The sequence below is a fragment of the Castor canadensis genome, chromosome 3 (genome assembly GCF_047511655.1).
Source record: "Castor canadensis chromosome 3, mCasCan1.hap1v2, whole genome shotgun sequence".
NCBI classification, from domain to species: Eukaryota; Metazoa; Chordata; class Mammalia; order Rodentia; family Castoridae; genus Castor; species Castor canadensis.
Window position 1 is genome coordinate 43,674,099 of NC_133388.1, and position 19,587 is coordinate 43,693,685.

The 19,587-nt window shown below is 36.5% G+C and overlaps 1 protein-coding gene across 8 annotated transcripts in view; it reads right to left on the reverse strand.

Annotated features, from left to right (window-relative positions):
- Syt16 (synaptotagmin 16) overlaps positions 1-19,587 on the reverse strand; it is a 290,398-nt gene that overhangs the window by 102,765 nt on the left and 168,046 nt on the right. For 3 of the 8 annotated variants that reach the window (XM_074067834.1, XM_074067837.1, XM_074067840.1), the window contains one exon: positions 3,211-3,791. The exons of 3 other annotated variants lie outside the window; for them this stretch is intronic. In XM_074067834.1, the coding sequence (XP_073923935.1) occupies positions 3,211-3,724 (514 nt within the window). In that variant the 5' untranslated portion in view covers positions 3,725-3,791. Of the gene's footprint in view, positions 1-3,210; positions 3,870-19,587 lie in introns of all 8 variants that reach the window. 2 more of the 8 variants (XM_074067835.1, XM_074067836.1) reach the window with 1 other exon arrangement.

The following is a 19,587-nucleotide window of genomic DNA, read 5'->3' on the forward strand; positions in this document are numbered from 1 at the left end:
GGAAAAATATAAAATATTTTAATTCAATGAAAATAAAAACAAAACATTAATAATTGTTAGGTGGAAATAAAGCACTTTAGAGAGAAATTTATACTTCAAATTACATTAGAAAGGAAGAAAAAACAAATTATACCCAAAGAAAAATAAGAATAAAATAATAAACAGAAATCAATGGAATTGAAAACCAAAACTAGAGAAAAATTAATGAAAACAAAAAGTAGATCCTTAAAAGTAGACAATCCTTTGCACAGACAGATCAAAACAAAAAGACAAAAAAATCCCAGTATTAGGAAATGAAGAAGGAAATCACTGAAATTCTGACAAATAAAAGGGTAAGGAATAGCATACCTATAAACTCAACAATGTAGATAAAATGGAAAACATTTCTTGAAAAACACAAAGTGCCAAAAATTACATAAAGAAAAAAAACTTCAGCTAATCTTATACCTACTGAAGAAACTGAGTATTTCAAAACCTCCCACAAAGAAAATTCCAGGCTCAAACGCTTCAGTGAAAACATTCTACCAAACATTTAAAAATAATTCTCCAAAAATTTTTCTGGACAATTGGAAAAAAAAAACACTTTAGAACTCATTTTATGACATCAACATTACCATATACTAAAACCAGATGGAAATACAGCAAGAAAACTAGATGGTAGAGTGTTGCCTGCCATGTGCAAGGCCCTGGGTTTGATCCCCAATACCACAAAAACAAAAACAAAACTATAGATCAGTATATCTGGTAAGAAAACATGAAAAGATCTAGCAATTAAATTCAGTAATGAAGTCATAATTTACCGTAACAAAGTGGATCTTATTCCAGCTCTGCTAGACTGGTTCAACATTCAACAATTAATCAGTGTAACTCATTACAACATACTGAACAAAAAAAGTCATAGGATCATCATCTCAATTGATGTGAAACATTTAACCAATTTCAACATTCTTTTTTTATTTAAAAAAATCAGCAAACTGAATAGAAAGGAACTTCTTCAACATACAAAGTTTATCTATACCTATACCCAGAAACCTATCCCTAACCACTAAGTAAAAATGAAAGACTGGAAGCTTTTACACTAAGTTTAGGATCAAGGCAAAGATATCCACTCTTACCATTCATTTAGCATGATAACAGAGGTCATATCCAGTGTAATCAGTCAAGAAAAAAAAATAGATGGTGATTTTGGAAAGGCAATAAAACCCCCAAATATTCCTCAACTGACAAATCAATCAACAAACAGGTACATTAAACCAATATTATTTATCAACAAAAAAGGCAAACTACAGAAATACAAAGTAACAGATGGCTCTCAAATGTATTACAATACGTGAAAGAAACCAGACTTGAAAAGGCTACAAATTACATCATCCATTTGTATGACATTCTAAAAAGGACAAAAAGAATAAAGACAGAAAATGTGACATTATTTACCAGGGGCTGAAAGCAGATAGAAAGATGTGGGGGGGGTTCTTTGACACAATAGAACTGTTTTACATCTTAACTGTAGTAGAGGTTACAAAACTTTTTAATCTGTCAAAAATTACAAAACTTTACACTGGGATGAATTTTTTCATATGTAAATTACACTTTAAGAGGAAATAAAGACTAGGGTCTATATCTATGTATATTTATCTACATAGATAGATAGGTAGATATTCTAAACTCAGACTTTCTAAACTCTACACCTCTTCCTAAAAGGGGATCTTAGGTCTGTTCTCAAACTCTTATTGAATCGGTCTTTTCAACTGTAAAATGTAAGAGCAACAGTATCTATTTCTCGTAGTGGTTAGCTTTCCATTGCCATTCTATCATTGTTGGTGGTGCGATGTTCTACCATATACCTGGCACTATTAAGGATACAGGATGAATCTATGACATGGTCCCTGACTTCCAGGTTATAATTTAGTGAGTAAACATCTCCTAAATAGACAAATGAATGCAAATGTGTTACTGTCATCAGATTTATAATCATAATAATTAACAAAACCAGTATTAAGTATCAATTAAGCCAAATTCAAATTAATTTCAAATACAGTTCAGCATTAACAAGAATTTTCTAAATTAGGAGTGCAATTTCAACTCAAACCGAAGAAGTTCTACTACTAGTCCAAATGTATCTAGAATGATCACTACAGAGACTTTTGAAAGACTCAAAATTGTAATTGCATTTATCAGAGTGTCAGCCTGCCTCATTTTTACCAATTCACTCTAGAGTTTTACTGTTACTTTAAGTAAAAATATCAAGAAAGCATTTATAAGAACATGAACTTTTGTTTCCTTATATGCCAAGACTTCATATGTCTGAGTAAGACACTTCCCTAAAAAGATAAAGCTAAGAAGTCACTGAAAATTGATGAAGAGACAATGAGGTATCCCAGAAAAGTCTGCTCCCTCCAACAAAAAAGGAATTAATGACTTTGTCTGTGTATCACATACATAACTTACTAATCTGTGTGAGCTACACATGCATTACAACCATACATCGTACACACACGTGCCAACCTTCTTTGGGTTAGAGTATCAGAAGCCTGAGGAGTACATGCTGAAATACACAACACCTACCTTTAGAATCAATTACATTTTTATCATATTCATGATGCACAATGATGAATTTATTGAAGACCCAATGTATGTGCAGTTCTTACAGCATAAATCATTATAGGCAGATTTTATTAAATATGTCCGTATCACACAGGCTGAAAGAAAGTCAAGCTATTCCTGTTTCGAAGATTTCCCATCTACTGTCATCTCACATCACATCTCAGTGAAACACTGTGAGAAGTGTTCTTGGAGTGTTATCAGCTAAAAATTCTGCAACAAGTACGGCTTTTTGCACAGGATTTCACACTGAATAATATAGTAACATCTAGAAATTCCTAACCTAGAGGGGGAAAAGAACATTAAAAAAAGATATTTTTAAAAAGCATGACATATGCATAAGGGACTTCTCAAACAGAATCCACAGATTCATTTTAAGCACTCCACTTGCTCAGAACTATTGTTTTGGAATATGGAGCCCACAAACATAGATCTTCCAAAGTTTTACATAAGGGGAATATTCCTACAGATTGTATCTATTAATCAGAAGCCAGTATGAGGGAATGTGTAAGAGAGAGAAAACAATATGACAACAAAAAACAAGTCAAAATAAAATAAGTGAAAATGCCCTTTGGATGAACCCAGAGAAAATGATTCTGGCTAGCTTACCTTGCCTTTTTCCATTAACTTTTTCTAAAGTGCCAGGGAGCTGGACTTCAAAGTCGTGTTGAAGGTCATATCTTTGCTTTTCAAGGTGATGCTCTTCCTCAGCAATAGAAGTAAGCACATATGGGGGCTTTGGGTCAGGCCACTGGGATACTGTAGGACATGAGTCCTTTGCATGTTGGCTAGGCCTGGGGCTTGAAGTTTGGGCAGAGTCCTGCAAATCACTCGTAGAACATGAGAAATGATCCTCTTCAAGTAATGAGGAGTTTGCATCCTCTTGACTCCAGCCATTGTCTTTTGCTTTTTCTTCATCGTCACAGTAAGTTTCCTGAATTTGAGTATTATCTAAGTTCTGGTCTAGCTTGTCACTCAATTTAGAGTCTTGTTTGCTTAAATGAACCAGCAAAGAAGATAATGTATCTCCTGCTTGCTGGAGAGCTTCATAAACCTGGGATATCCAAGAAGAGAAAGGCTGGAAGAAGTTCTGGGTATCCTGAGATGCCATGGTCAACACCATGGCCAACTATTTGGTGTCTACAGAGTCCACTTGCTCAGTTCCTTTAGTAGTCTGGACTTAACGTGAACTACAAAATAAGCATGATGAGAAATTTAATTGGAGGTCTCTTAATGGCTGTGAATATTTCACTCTCAAAACTTCTCAGCTGAAACAGAGGAAAGAAATACTGATACCTGTTAAAGTTACAACTTCAGACCCTCACCACATACCTACAATCAATGTCAAATAATACTTGGGGACAATAAAAACTAGCTAAATAAAATGACTGTGAAATTCTAAATGTAGGTTGTATCAATTAATCTCCACAGGCAATTGCAAAATTTCCATTAGCAATAATGGGTTATATTCACATAGACTGAGAGAAGTCTATCCCCCATAGGCCATACTGAACAATGTGAAAAGGATAAATGAATCTTCATTAAGAGTCAGTGGGCATGACATTTCAAAATAGGAGAAAGGTTGGATGTTTCATCTACAAACCTGCCATCCCTTGAGAGCTAACTAATAGGCAGATCTGCTTTGTTAACACAAAGGTTTAGCCTTTCAAAGGAACTATGTGCCTGGAATTAAAAAGCTTTAAACAAATCTTAAAATAGAATTTTACATTTTTATGCAATCTCTACAAATGATACCTTCTTGGGGAGCAAGCACTGAAAAACTGAGGGTGGCAAATGGATCATCGAGCTTGCTAGAGACACGTCTCTGGCATCTCATTGCATTTGTTTCTGTTCCAACCTCCTGAAGTTAGCCTTCCAAAACCAGGAGACTTCTGAGACCCACTTCATCCCACAAAATTGACAGGCCAAAGGAAGCAGCTCCGGGACATCAACAGGACAACTTTAAGACCATAGAGCAACTACCTATATTTACATGTGTCCATGCATACAAACATACAGAGATGTGTATATTAGCACCTGTGTGTGTATAGATATGTTCTTGCTATTACAGCTCAGGATAAATGTTATTAATGAGTACAGAGCCTAAACTAACTGCCTGAATTTAATTACCCCATTTTTCTTATTGCAGCAACTTCCTGAAGCTATCCCTTAGCTTTCAATCCTCTTGACCTCAGGCTATGGCATCTGATATGACTGCTTACTGACATCCTCCTCCAAATCTCTTGTTGGCAATCCATGGGTGCATTAAGTGAAGGAAACAATGCCAGGTATAAGGTAACCCTGAGGCCTCTGTCTCCATATAACCCATATTTCAGTTAAAGGAAACTGAGCTCTCTGAATTTACCCCTTAAGCTGAATAATTCTAGTCTGTGTTTTGGGCTCCTCCTTGTCTTCATATCAATGAAATATTTGCAACCACATATTGTCCTATAGCTTTTCCTCTTTCCTCTTTATAAAAGTCATACCTTCTTGGAAGGTTGGCCCATCCGTAAGTTTTCATTAATACCATCTTTCCAATTCTAAGATATACATCTCCAGTCCTTAGTTCAACCCTTCTTTCATTATTTTTATCTCTGGTTATCCAGGCCAGTGATTTGTAAGTTAGGAGAGTCAGAATCACTTACTAGGCAAACAAGGCACACAAAGACCCAGGCTGGTTGAAGGAACAGGGCCACACCTGAACCTCTTTTTGTCACGTTTCCCAGGTGTATCTGGCCCTCATTAAAGTCTGATTAAAAAAAAAAACCTGCTATAAAGAAATAGGTCTACTTATATGTGTCACCAAAATCTGAAGCTCAACTCATAGAAATCTAGCATGTCACTTTGCTACAGGTATTCAATTCTAGGTTCACAACATCCTAACGATTACGAATTCTCCAACACTCACCTCCTCCTCTATTCCTTCCATTCCGAGTTCTGTTAGTGTTTGGTTTACAGAGTTTTTCTTCCATTACATTTGACAGTGATCACATTTCCCCACTCTTCAGTCCACCCGCCCAACACACACACACATAACACAGACCTAGTTGGCTCCATTCTCTAGTCTTTCCCAGCCTGACTCAACCTTTGTGTTCACCACGACCTGACCTTCTGTTAGATTTACTGCCTCTCTCCTTCCCTGGAATGGAGGCTCTATGGAGGGCAGAGATCATCTGTTTTATTCTGTGTTTTACCACCAGTGCTTAAAGTATGCTGAACACAGTCAATGCTCAATAAGTAAATTGCAAATCATATTAAAAAGCATACAGAAAACAGTACCTAGCACAGGCTAAATACTCAATAAATTTATTAACTTAATGAATAAAAGATATTAAACAATGTTATCACACAAATAACCTGCTTAGCGACAGTCTTTCAACATTTATTCCAACCCATTTCACAACCGAGTTTTTGGTTGATAGTTTTCCCCAAAAATCTTTTGCATAAATTACTAGAAAAAATGAGTAGCTTTAGTTTCTAAGGACTGTCCTCACAACTCTCAGAGCTCAACCTTTGGTCCTAACTGAAGATCCAGCTGTATACAAGCTGACCCCAGTGATATGGCCACTCCTCACTGTAAAGTCCTCTGTGCCAGTCACACTAACACTGAACATTTCCCAAAGTGACCATGCTTTTTCTTGATGTCTGCTGATTTTCCCAAGAAGTCTTCTCTTCTAACCTGTCTGGTAATTGCTTGTTTTTTACAAGGAAACTCTTATTGCTTCCTCAGTCAATTCTTCATCTACAATCAAAGGTGTGGCCTCAGAGAGCTGTGAACACCTTTATGATATAAAATTGCACCTGGTGCAGTACATATTTGTCATCACTCCTCTTTCAATACAGTGGGAGTCCATAAGTGCTGGGACTATTTTTATACTTACTACTCCAGAACCTATGTAGGACAGGAACTCTGAACATGTTTGATTGATAAATGAATGAATGAAGTTACGAATGAAACTGCTTAAAGCTAAGTAGCCCTGATTCCTTCACTTATATTCATCTGTAAAGTGACATTCACTTACTAGATGACCATCAGTACTTCCTTTCTGCTCTAAAACCCAAGAATTTACCACATGAGTCAAAGACAATTGTAATACTGAGACTGGATATATTCAGAAAGAAGTTGCTTTTTAAGGGACTGGTTCTATGATGTTGTCAAAAAGCATCGTCAGATGATCCCAAGGCAAGTCAAAGAGGCCAGCTTTTGATCCGTATATGAAAAAGTCTCCAGCTATTGTATTCCAAAAAGGAAAAGCACCTACAGCTGACCCTGGAAATCAACCTAGAGAGCAACTCTGAAGAGGGTTCACACTCTAAATCAGCCTAAAGCCAAGGCATCTGAGCACTGCAGAGTAATCACAGAGATGCCTCTGAGCTCAGGTAAATGTCTACTCGATTGGGAGGGCACCCCAGGGTAACACAGATACATATTCAGTATCCTATATCTTTGCAGACTTTCGTACATACTGACACACTTTACCACATACACACACACACATACACACAGAAGAAAACTATCCAGGTCCCTGGATAAGAAGGAAAAAATACATTGAAGGTCTTGTTACACCTGAAAGGGCTCATTACTGAATTAAAATAGTTCATAATACTTCATTACTATGAGAAGTATAAGACAAAACAACAAAAAATGTTTGTGTGTATGTGTGTGTGTGTGTGTGTGACACATAAGCTCCTATCACAAACATGACCTCGGAAGGTTTACGGAGTCTCAGAATAAACTATAAGTCTAAGAATTAACTATTAACAATTTAAAAATAAAGATTAAAAGGAGCTGGGTATGGTGGCACATGCCTGTAATCCCAGCACTCAGGAGACTGAGGCAGGATGATCATGAGTTTGAGGCCAGATTGGGCTGCAAAATGATACCTTGTCTCAAAAAAAAAGCCAATTTATTCCTAAGGGTTACATTTTTTAATCTTTTAATTAGAATTCTGTTTTAATTAGAGGTGTTTAATTGAATTAAGACCATTTTAAACTTAGGAAATGACTGAGCAGAAAACATTAGAGTTGTGTTTCTACAGGAGAAAACTAACAAATTCCTCAGCCATCTTATGCTTTTGCTCATATATGTTTTGAACAGGTGATTGTAGACAGAGATGTCCCATATCCATGATAATGCTCGTAGTCCTATGATGGCTGACAGTTAAATCTTTCTGACCCATTTTGTATCTAATGGCAGCTTCTTGCAGAGAGGAGGAGAGTTACAGCCTAAGAAGAAGCCAGCTTCTAGAGGCTATGCCTTAAAAAATCTGCAGGGTCTCAGAAGAAGTCAAATGGAAGCCTTACATACGCCTAGGTGAGTTTAAAGGATTTTAAGCTCCTGGAGAGATTCTGACTCCAGAGAAGGTTCCAATAATGTAGTTTCCAGGTAACCAAATCCTAAGTCAAGTTCATCTACTAACCTATAATGAATGTTTATAGCATTTTTTAAAGGAGAAATCACTTTGTAAAATCTCTTCTCACTCTTTACTTACGACTGGCCTGTGGATTGTGATAAAGTCAGGAAAACTGCGTTTATTTCAAGTGTCTGTTCATGCTGTCAGTTAGCTTCCTTTTGTCATCTGAATGTGTTGGTTATTTATTATTGACTTGCTAGAGTGACCTTAAAGCTAATTAAGCCTATCATTAGCATACCTTTTAGAGAAAGTCATTTTGTATTACCTACTATGAGTAAGAAGGTTTAGGAAGATGAATAATGCATGCAGTGAAAATAAGAACTATAAAATGGGCAATGATCCATCTTTAAAATGATTCAAAGGAGTCTACAGGTGTTTTCTGTTAAAAGCAAATTTGTTACATGGGTAGGAATATGTGCCATTGAGATGAAATGTCTTCTGTAGCATTTGTCCAAAATGTGTTCTAAATGCTGGCCTCTTAACAAATATAAAAATGGACTCCTTCTGGCATCTTGTCATTGCTGGTTCTTGCTGGTCCTTGCTGGTCCTATAGACCTTTTACCACTGGACTTCAGGAGGGGCCAGGTGGGGGAAGGAGGTCAGTGACTATAAAGCGAAATGAAAAACTCCCTATAATCCAAACGTACATTTATCAGTTGACACTGAGAAAAAGAACAGCATGAAAGAAAGAAATAATGTAATCACACCAAACACGGCTGTACTACCTCCCTCTTACTCCACAGTACCGGTCAAATCACATGACCTGGGGCACCCAAATGTTCTCAACCCCTATGTGGGGATCACTACCCCCATCTTGCAGTTCCCTATGGAAATTAAATTATAACATAGTTAAAGCCCCTAGGAGACAGCAGTTACATAACTGCCACTTAACATTAGGTATTCATTATTAAGTTAAAATTTGTGATATTTTAAAAAGCAAGAATACATAATCTTTTATCTTTTCCCTAATGTGTTAATACCTTAGAAAAAAATGCTATTATCAGTTTATCTAAAATTTACTAGGCACTTAGAGTATACAATGCTTTGGGCAACTCATGTAAATAAAAACTAATAGCCTTCCCATTCTACAGATGAAAAAAAAAGCAGAAGCTCAGAAAGGGTAAGTAACTTGCCCTAAGGTTTCTATCAAAAATACAGAGCAGTTCTGCTTTGCTGAACTTCAAATTCTTGCTTTAACCATTACTCCAAATCTTTGCAAAATGCCAGTAAGACAGTGAAGATGCTAGAAATTTAAAAAGTGGAGCTATGTTCCCCAAAGTGGCAAGTGTTGAGTTCAAATTGTGTAACTTCAAAGTTTATTCTCATTCCGCTAGACCATGACTGCCTGTCTCACGAATGGAAGTCAAACCCCTCCCCCGCACCCCGCACGCTACCGCTTAGGCCACGCCCCCAGTCCTCTTGGTTTTACTTTGTTTTCAGATAGGGTCTCATGTTTTTACCCAGGCTGGCTTCCTGTCTCCACCTCCTGAGTAGCTGAGATTTCAGGTATGTACCACCATGTCCAGAACTAATGAAAATCTTTAAAAAATAAAAACTTTGTAATTATTCTCAATTGCTGCTTTACCCCTGAAAGGCAGCTTTGGGTGTTTGGGCATGACAATCTCAAATCAAAAACAAACTAGGATCAGTTCAACAAAAATTTTAAATTATTCAAGCTTTATAATATTATAGAAATAGCACCTTTTAAATATTCTTCTGCTTTCATAAGCCCAGTGAGTATTTTTGAGTATCTATTACATCTAATGAGATTTAAATATGTTCCACAAATGCCCAGTGGTTATAATAGGAACAGATAAGGTCTTCAGCATTTCCAGAGGGACTATTTCACATGGCTTTAATAACACAATTTTGTTAAGAGACTGTTGCTGCTTTTGAACAGAAACTCATTTTCTAACTCATGTGTAATAAAATTTTAAGGAGAACTAAAGAATGAATTCTATTTAATTACTATTTGCCTTTTAAAGGTAAATTCTAGCTAATGTGACCCCATGGACTCCCTACAACAGGGCACCTATGTCCCCAAGTCATTGGCACACATATTGACTGGCCTCACATAAAGGAGGTTGTGAGATTCAAATGACATCCACAATACAAAGCAATATAATCAGGACATAATGTAATGAAATTGGGAAAAGCAAAATGCAGGCGCAATTAGCAGGACTTACTCCCAGATGAGGTGAGATACTAGACTGTTGTTTTTTGTCCCTAGAGAAGAGAAACATTTCTACCACTTGAAAATGAAGTAGGCTCAGAAAACAAGGGAAAAAATATGGAACTAAGGTAATTACAGCCCTTTTGAGATAGATTAAGCAATAATTTTTGTAGTACTGGGGGCAGGAGATTAAGCAATACTTTCAATGTCAGCATTCAGTATTTAAGTTTTTTAATTAATTTTAAGATATAAGCCTTATTAAAATAAATAGTGTAAGGAGGAACCACCTATCATCCCACTGCCTTAACACAACTGATTATTTCTGCATATGCCTCCTATTACATTTCCTTATGGCTTGCAGGGTTGTAATCATAACATGTAGAAGCCCAATATTCAACTCCCGTAGCTAGAATTCATCACCAAGTTCCATCCTTTCTTCTTTCTAAATAACTCTTGAATCTGCTGGCCTTTGCCTCCTACCAGGGCAATACTCAAGTCCAAGTCACCATTATTTCCACCTGCACCACTCTTCCATGATCTTCCTGCACTCCCTTTTGCCCCATTTCCACAGAATGACCTTTGTGATCTTTCTAAAATGCATGTCTGATGAGATCACTCTGTTTAAAATAACATCCCACTATTCCTAAGATAAAGTTCAAAATTCTCAACAGGACTTAGAAGGCCATGCATGGCTTGTCCCTTTCTTGTCTGTATTTGCTCTTTGCAACACCTCTTTACCCTTTCACCTGCTTTCACCTCTACCCCCTCCAGCTATCTGACAGGCTGAGGAAGCTCTCTTCCCTGCAAGATCCACCCATCCATCTCCTTTCAGGTCAGTTTACACTTCAGTTTCTAGAATGCTCTACTTGACAACCACTCCTCTCTTAATGCAGACCAGACTATGTCTCCCTCAAATATTCTCTCAGAGCACCTCTTACTCTTAATAACACATATAACAATTGTAGTTTATTGATGACTTACACAATTATTTCTTTTAACGTCTGTTTTCTTTACTAAACTAGAAGTTCTGTAAATTCGGGTAGTTAGCTGATATTTGTTTTTGCTGTGTTGTCAGCGTCTAGCTGAGTAATTGACTGTCAGAGAACAGGCTACCGATATTTTTCAATATTGAATACATATACCTGTATGCACAAATATTTCAGCGTATACTATTGTCATTTAACATTTGGACACATTTTACATGTTTCTATAGCGTGTTTTATGTTTTAAGTTATTTTTAACGACTTAATATTTTTAAAACTAAATTTTCAATTAAGGCTTGAAAACTTTCTCCTAAATCCAAATCTATACAAGTACCTATTCATATAATAATATGCAGTTCTTTGCATCTCAAGGAAAAATACCAGTATTCTCCATGAGAATATAATAGTATTAATTGAGGCATCATAAATTTCACATTTCTAAGTTTTTCTAAGAGCTAGGCTAAAGCTTACTTCTATATTTTCTACTAAAATGAGAGACGATTGTCTTTTCTTTCTCAGAGTCGCAAAAGGGTTGGTATCCCCTACTGTCACTGATATTTTTAAAAAGTATTGCTGGCTAAATCAGATAATAAAATAATAACATTAGGAAAATATTCCAGGGGCCTATATATTATTATCTCAGGAAACTACTTATTCTTATTATTCTTTTTTACTATTCAGAGATTATAAGAAGGCTAGAGATGTAGCTCAATAGTTAGAGGCTCTGCCTAGCATGTGCAAGGCCATGGGTTCCATCCCCACTGCTGGGGGGAAAAAAAAGTTTAGGAAAGGTGGTGGGGGAAAAAAAATCCATGAGGTAGTATGAGCCAGTTCCACATGCATAACTAGCTATGACCTTGAGAAAGATGTTCAATTCCCTGGGCTTCCATTTCCTCACCTGAAAAAATACAATAGAACTGTGCTTGGTAAGCTGTGGATATTCCGTGAACATCCTAAAGCAGGATCTTAGGATACTTCCTTTAGCTACTTCCTTTGCACTTGTTACTACTGTTGTTATTCAAGATATAAAATTCTTTTTGCTTCAAACATATCTATGATACAAATATATTGACTTATCATAATTTGGGATATTTATCAAAAAATGTCAAGCATATAGAAGTTACTCTAGGCCTGGGGGCATGGCTCAAGCAATAGAGCACCTGCCTTTCCAGTGCAAGGCCCCAAGTTCAAACCCCAGTATGGCTGCAAAAAAAAGTCACTCTAGAAATATTTAATGAATCAAAGAGAACACAATTCACTTGGTCTCCATAAATTAGGTTTGCTTAATTGGGAGGCTAAGCTCCTTTCTTTTACAATATAAAATTTGTTTTTTATGAATTTAAACTATTTTCAAAATGTTGAATGAGGTGATATTCATATCTTTCTCAGAGTCATCAAAGCATTTTTATCCCCTAATGTCACTACTATACACAGCACAGATTGCCAAAGTTGGTTTGTCTCTGAAAGACACCCTTGACCAACAATTACCCAACAGGCTTTAGTCTAGTTGCCACTAGGGAAATACCTGAATCATTCATCTAATGAAATTTTCATGTATAAGCAGAAAGCCATTCCATCACTAATTACTAATCCATTGACTATGTTTGCTAGGTTCTAGGACATTGTCTTTTATTTATACTGGCCTCCTGTCTATGAATGAACACATCATCTTAAATTGGAATTCTCAATCTAAATCAATGCCCACAACTGTTTGTTATTTTTCCTTATGTTTTCCTTTTCATTTGTTTATGCCAGTTTCAAACTAAGCAGGTAGTAACATTGTTCATTACTAAAATGACTATTGCTACACATTTTATCTTCTTCATTAGCGGTTATCAAAATGAGGTCTCCTGGGGTCCTTGATGACTGGGCTCTTAGAATAGTAATGCTAATAACATGACGGTCTCAATGCTTCTGTGTCTAGCAAACATTAATAATCAGATCCCCCTGAGAGCCCATCACAAACAGCAGCCTTAATGGGCTCTTTGTGGTTACAAACATAAGTAGGTTAGGTGGGTGGTACATGATGCCTCTCAGGTCTGCTCAGACAGGGTGGCCCCATTCAATGAACATTTGAAGACACCGCTTTTACATTTCCCTTTCTGCAGGCAGAGAATTTCACATAGCAACTGGGAAACACTGTTTTCTAAGCCCGATGCTGCAGTCAAATTTTCTTAACTAATTCTACATCCGTGTGTCCTGTTTTATAGCATTTTATATATAGTTATATAAATTGCATCTATTTAGTTAAACCAAAATGCTAATTATATTTTTATTTTAAGCCAACAATGCCTGTCTGTTGCTTTTTCCCTCTCTTTTGTTTTAATCCTCCCAACTTCTCCCTAAAAGACATGGAATCTTGCTCACTAAAGAACAGCAAATACCTCTGCCGCCTTCTGTTAGCACTGTTCAGTTCATGTTCAACTAGGATTTACAACCATCACCAATAATGGAGACTTCTACTAGCAAACTATTAATAGTTCATTCCAAACTAGATTCTCAAATAAACATGGGCTCTACAATAGAGAAGCTAATGGGAAGGGGAAAATCCTCCAACTAGTATGAAAGTGGCATTTCGTGTTGACCTCTCATTCTACACAATCTCACACAAGATGCACATTTTGGCTAGTTTCAGATTTTGTGGGGAAAATATTAAATGGAATTCTTGCTCTCAAATATTCCTAAAACTAATGCCAGTTAGTGCTTTGATTGCAAAGCCAAACTATAGGAATAATATAAAAATTAAAAGGACTGTGACATCTTTCTAACATAGAACAATGAGGTATCAAGTACAGCTTCCTTGTTTAGGAACAGAAGGATGATGTATGGTGTTGAGAAGATCAAAACCCGACTTTGTAAGGGCTTTCTGCTCAAGACTCTAAGTGTGAGACTGAAGTCCTCACCAGATTTCCACCAAACATTTAAACAGTTAATACTTTAAAGGTAGGTTTTTTCCGTCACTCTCCCCTCAAATGGCCTGTACTTGCAAGGAATGACAACTATAAATTAACATTCTAGTCAATGCTTACTGGGGAAAACCAATAAAGGTAGTCCATTTTTAAGCAGATAATAATATTCTGTGAGTTTTACATTAATTGTCTTAAGTATTAAGAATTGCTCAAAGGACCCAGAGTAGAGAATTTTTTTAAAAAAAAATAAGACTCAAAATGTTTTTGTAACTCCTAAATCCAGCTATTCAAATAATACCTGTCATCTTGTCATTAAACCTCAATCATAAAACCTGTAATACAAGGTTTGACATTGTTATGAGAGCTTTCATGAATAAGACATTTGCTCTTTAAATGAGTTTTAAAGGAATGTAAATATTTGAATGGAAATGTATAACCATAGTTATTCCCTTTCTTTTACATTAACCTGTCAGGCTAAGAAAAGTGATAAGATTTTAGACCTGTTACTCCAGTAACTAGTAAAACAGATTACTCAAACAGCTAGTTAAACATGGGAAGTCATAGATACCCACTTTAATGCTGAAGCAGTGATCTATGCTACTAACTCTATTCAAACAAAATCCCCTTTTCTTGCCACTCACCCATAACTGACTTTTTTTTTTTTAGAATTTAGGCATGTGTCTCTTTAAAATGCAATGAGCATCACTGTCTTGCTGACAAAAAGGAACAAAACCCACTATCTCATGGTAATGTACTTCCACCACCTGTGATCTCCTCTAGACAAGGATGCATCTTGAAGAGAGATTTCTCTGGAAGATGTCACAGAGAGAACAATGGTTGTTAGTGGCATAAGTTGTAAATTTATGAGAAATTTCCTCATCTGTAATTAAAAATGACACATTCATCTCAACTACACCTAAAGTCCCTCAAAACTACTTAGAAAGTATTGCTCTCTAACAAAAAGGATGTGTGTTGAAGGCCTGCCCAGGTCATCCTGGGGAGTCATAATGTGGGACTGAAGTAAAAAACTTCAACCAAGCAGCTAACATTTACTGAGTTCTTCTATGTGGACAAGTAAGGTTTACTAAGAACTGTCTAAAATAGTCATAAAATTCCATGCTATAGACATTTCAAACACAGAAAGGCTCCCAAGATTCTGCTAAAAATAAGACAGAACCATATATGTCAGATGTATGTGCCAGTATATTACACAGTAGTTGGAAAGTGAAAAACCATGAAGGAAATCTTCTGCAGCATTTGAAACAGTGATATGCATTCCAGGAGTTCTCATACTCAGGTGTTAAACATAATTCATACTTACAGAGAGCTTCAGATTTGCTTTTATTAATACCCTACATCATAGAGGAAGCTCAAATGCCACAAGAGGAATCTGTTTCTAAGGTAACTCACTATGCGTGCTTATGTAAACAACTCAGAAAGCTTTGCTGCTCATATTCTGACTTCTAAGTGTGCCCAGATCTGTCAAACACTTTACACCTCCTCCTAACCTCTCATCCAATCCCTCCATCTCCAGCACTCAGTTGACTGATAACAAGTGATAACAAGTTCATGTACTAGGTCAATTTCTTGAGCAGGTAACTATAACCTGCTAAGTTTCCATAAAACAAATATTAAAGGGTGGAGATTTTTAAGGGAACATTACCTCCTAAGCAGAGAAAAGAAGGAAATCAAGATAATAGGGTATAATTTAGAAGTGAATCATCTTTGCTAATAACTGCTGAGGTGGGTGATGGACATGTGGGCTCCTTATACCATTCTTTCCCTACTTTCTTACATGTCTGAACATTTCAATAAAAGTTTAAAAAATAAAAAACTTTCCCAACATCCCTGACATAATACACTGAGGGAAATAAGAACACAAACACAGATGGAAGATAAGCTGCTGTGATGGGCAAATTTCTGTGTCAACTTTGCTGGGCCACAGTACCCAGATATTAGTCAAATATCATTCTGGATGTTTCAGTGAAGATATGTTTTGTGAATGATTTTGACATTAATATCAACAATCTTTTGATAAAGCAAATTGCTCTCTATGATGTGGGTGAGCCTCATCCAACCAGCTGAAGGCTTTAACTGAAAAAAGACAAGAAGGAATTCTTCCAGCAGCAGGCCTTGTGACTTGAACTCTTCCTCAGATCTTCACAGAGCAGCCCACCTTGCAGATATTGGACTTTCCAAGTTCCATAATCACTAGAGATAATTCCTTAAAATCAACCACATTCCCTCTCCCTCACTTCCCTACAGGCACATACATGCACGATAGCCACTAACAACTTCAGTTAGCCTATCCAGCAATGACCAAGTTGTTCTCAATCATACCTATAGTAAATCACCTCATCCAGTTGATTAGTCTTTAGTTTTAGACCCTTAGAGGATTTAAACAGTCCATAATTATTTACTTGCCTTTTTATTTCTAGTTTTGTTCTTTACTTTTTTCCCCCAAAAGAATGAAATTTCTGAGAGATTAGGAACTACCTGTCTGTCTTCACCATTTTATTTCCAGTCCTTAGCACAGTACGGTGGCATGACACAGATTCTCAAAAAATAATGATGACTGGCTGGATAAATATTCTCAAAGTGATAACGTCCCACCTATGTCTTTTGGAAATTTCACCCAAACAGAGATGGTTCAATCAGTCATACTATGATGGGCCCATCTAAGTTAGTTGTACAAGCGCACAGACTTTTTCCAAAGTACCAGTACAAGATCAAAATCAGTTCTCAATTATTTGCGTCTTAATCAAGTCACTAAGACCTGTCACTAGACTTCATCACATTCAACTACACAAGTCCTATGTTTCTCAACCCTCAATTCTTCATCTCATGTATCTGATTAAACTACAAAAACCCAGCAATTTCACAGAGAAATGTGTATTTGGTGCATAGGAAGGTATTAAAATCAGAAGTGAGAACGTCTTGCAGCTTAGATTACTAACAAGTACACTTCCTTCTCCAGGTACCACCCCTCAAGTTCGGTCTTGTTTTGCACCCATGGGGAAGGGTGGTGCAAGAAGTCTGATGGGGCCATTTCATGCACCCATTATTTTAGAGTAAAGAACACAAAGAGAGAAAGAAGATGGGGAAACAGAAGATTTCAACTTTCCCAAGGTTATCCAGTTCATAACTCTAAAAGAGATTACTGGGCAATACTAAATTTTGTAGCTTTTAGAAACAAACAAACAATTTCAGTGACATTTACAGCTTTTAATCATCTTATTAGAAAGAAGAGAGGAGAGGAATATTGAGGTTTTAGGGCTAATGAAATATTTGATTCATCTGGGTACATCCCAAAAGGAATCCACTGCACCAGCCTGCAGATGAAAAGTAGATGCTGAGAACACAAAGAAAATGTGCTAACAAAGGCACATATTGTTAACAAAAGATACACCATTCTTGGGCATATATCTGAAGGTGTGTAAATCAATATACAAATAAGGCACCTGCACACCCATTTGACACCCATTTGTTATAGCACTATTCACAACAGCCAAGCTTTGGAAGCAGCCTGGGTGCCTCATGACCAATGACTGGATAAAGAAAATGTGATATATATATATATATATATATATATATATATATATATATATATATATATATATATATATAGTGGAGTATTATTCAGCCATAAATAAGAATAAAATATGCCATTTGCAGGCAAATGGATGGAGCTGGTGATCGTCATGTTGAATGAGATAAGCCAAGCTCAAAAACCAAATATCACATTTTTGTGTAGACTCTAGACCTAAAATGATAATAGTAGTAGTAATGGAACATGAGTATAAAGGGGGGACTGTCTGGGGGACTCAGTGGGAGGTGGGAAGAGGAAAGGAGAAAATACTGGGGTATGAAGAGGACTGAAATGGATAGATAGATAGATAGATAGATAGATAGATAGATAGATAAATGAAATCCACCAAATACTATTTGAAAAAGGGGGGAGCAGAAAGGGGTGTTACTTTGAGCAAAGGGTGAACTTACCCAAAGTACACTGTATGTATATATGGAATTATCAATGAAATTTCCTAGTACTATTAATGTATGCTAATAAAAAATCAATTCCAAGACCTCTACATGGAAACCATAAAACATTACTTAGAAAAACTATGCATATTCATTTACTTGAGCTAATCAAATGAAATGATTAACTCCATTAAGATGTTTATGTCTCATACTGCTTTCACATTATCCTTAACAATCACTTTCTCCAACTATATTTTATTCATCAACTGTACTAAATTGTGAAGTATTAAGCCGATGAGAGTTATTAACATCTATGGAATGGGTACATGGCTACATGTCCCTCTTCATCTCACAGAGCCAAAAGAAAGCAAAAGAGTAAAACCAGCCAGACATTCTGGTTGCCACACTATATATCTATAATTTTTTTATTTTTACATCTATTTCAGATCCTAACTCACATCCTTTTTATAATATTATCATTCTTTTTTTCTTACTGGGCACAAAAGGAAAATACGGTGTTGCTAAAATCACTAAGACAAAATTAAAAGATACATAGTTGAAACAGCCAGACTCTTCTGGTTTTGTCCAAATTCACTAAAATCTTATAAAATGCTCAGAATCTTGAATATAATGAGTTGGTTATAATTTGACAACCTTGAATAATATTATCAACTTGACACCTTTTCTAAGAAACTTATTTTTTAATTCACATGCAGAATTACTTGCACTGGGAAGTAGTGTCCTGACCTATCAAGGGAGATGAGAAGAAAAACATCCTGAAGGAAGGACCATGCTTGTGACCAAGGCAGAACTGAAGCAGTAGGTAGGGAAACCCCCCCACAGCAGGATGCTTAGTGGGCAGCAGCAAAGACAAGTGGGCCTTCACATGCTTCCCCTTCTAACTTGAAAGGAAAATTGAGCACTACACTTACCAGCTTCCAGAGGGACTCTGCCCTCCACACCTGCATTCTTTTGAAAGCTATAAACTTTCCCTACTATTGTAACTCCCCATTCTGATTTAATTAATTGGCAGTTGGTCTTGGTTAATAGCATTTTCAAAGCTTTTCAGGATTAAGATCCAGTATAGTTCAACTTGGCCTACAGTTCAAAAGCACCCTGACAGGTGATTACAGTCTATCTAATAAATGTCTGACAAGCTTTTCTTATCTCTCTTTGTAAGAACCTTTGTAACTCCATTCGGGGAGTGTGAACTACTGGGGATGGAGAAAACAGAATCTTAAATCCAATTATTCTCAGCTCTATACCAACTCTTCTAATTTGGAGTGACTGAAAACCATACCCTAGTGATGTTTATACGCTCCTCTCCTCTTACAAGGGGCTGAATAGTGACTCCTTCCCGAATACCAGTCCACAACCTAAACACTAGAACCAGTGAATGTTGCTTTATTTGGAAAAAGTTATTTTCAGGTATAATTAAGTTAGGACTTGAGATGAGAAAAATCTTTCTGCATTGTTAAACTGAGGCCTAAATCCAATGACAAATGACAACTGGAGGGCAGAAACAC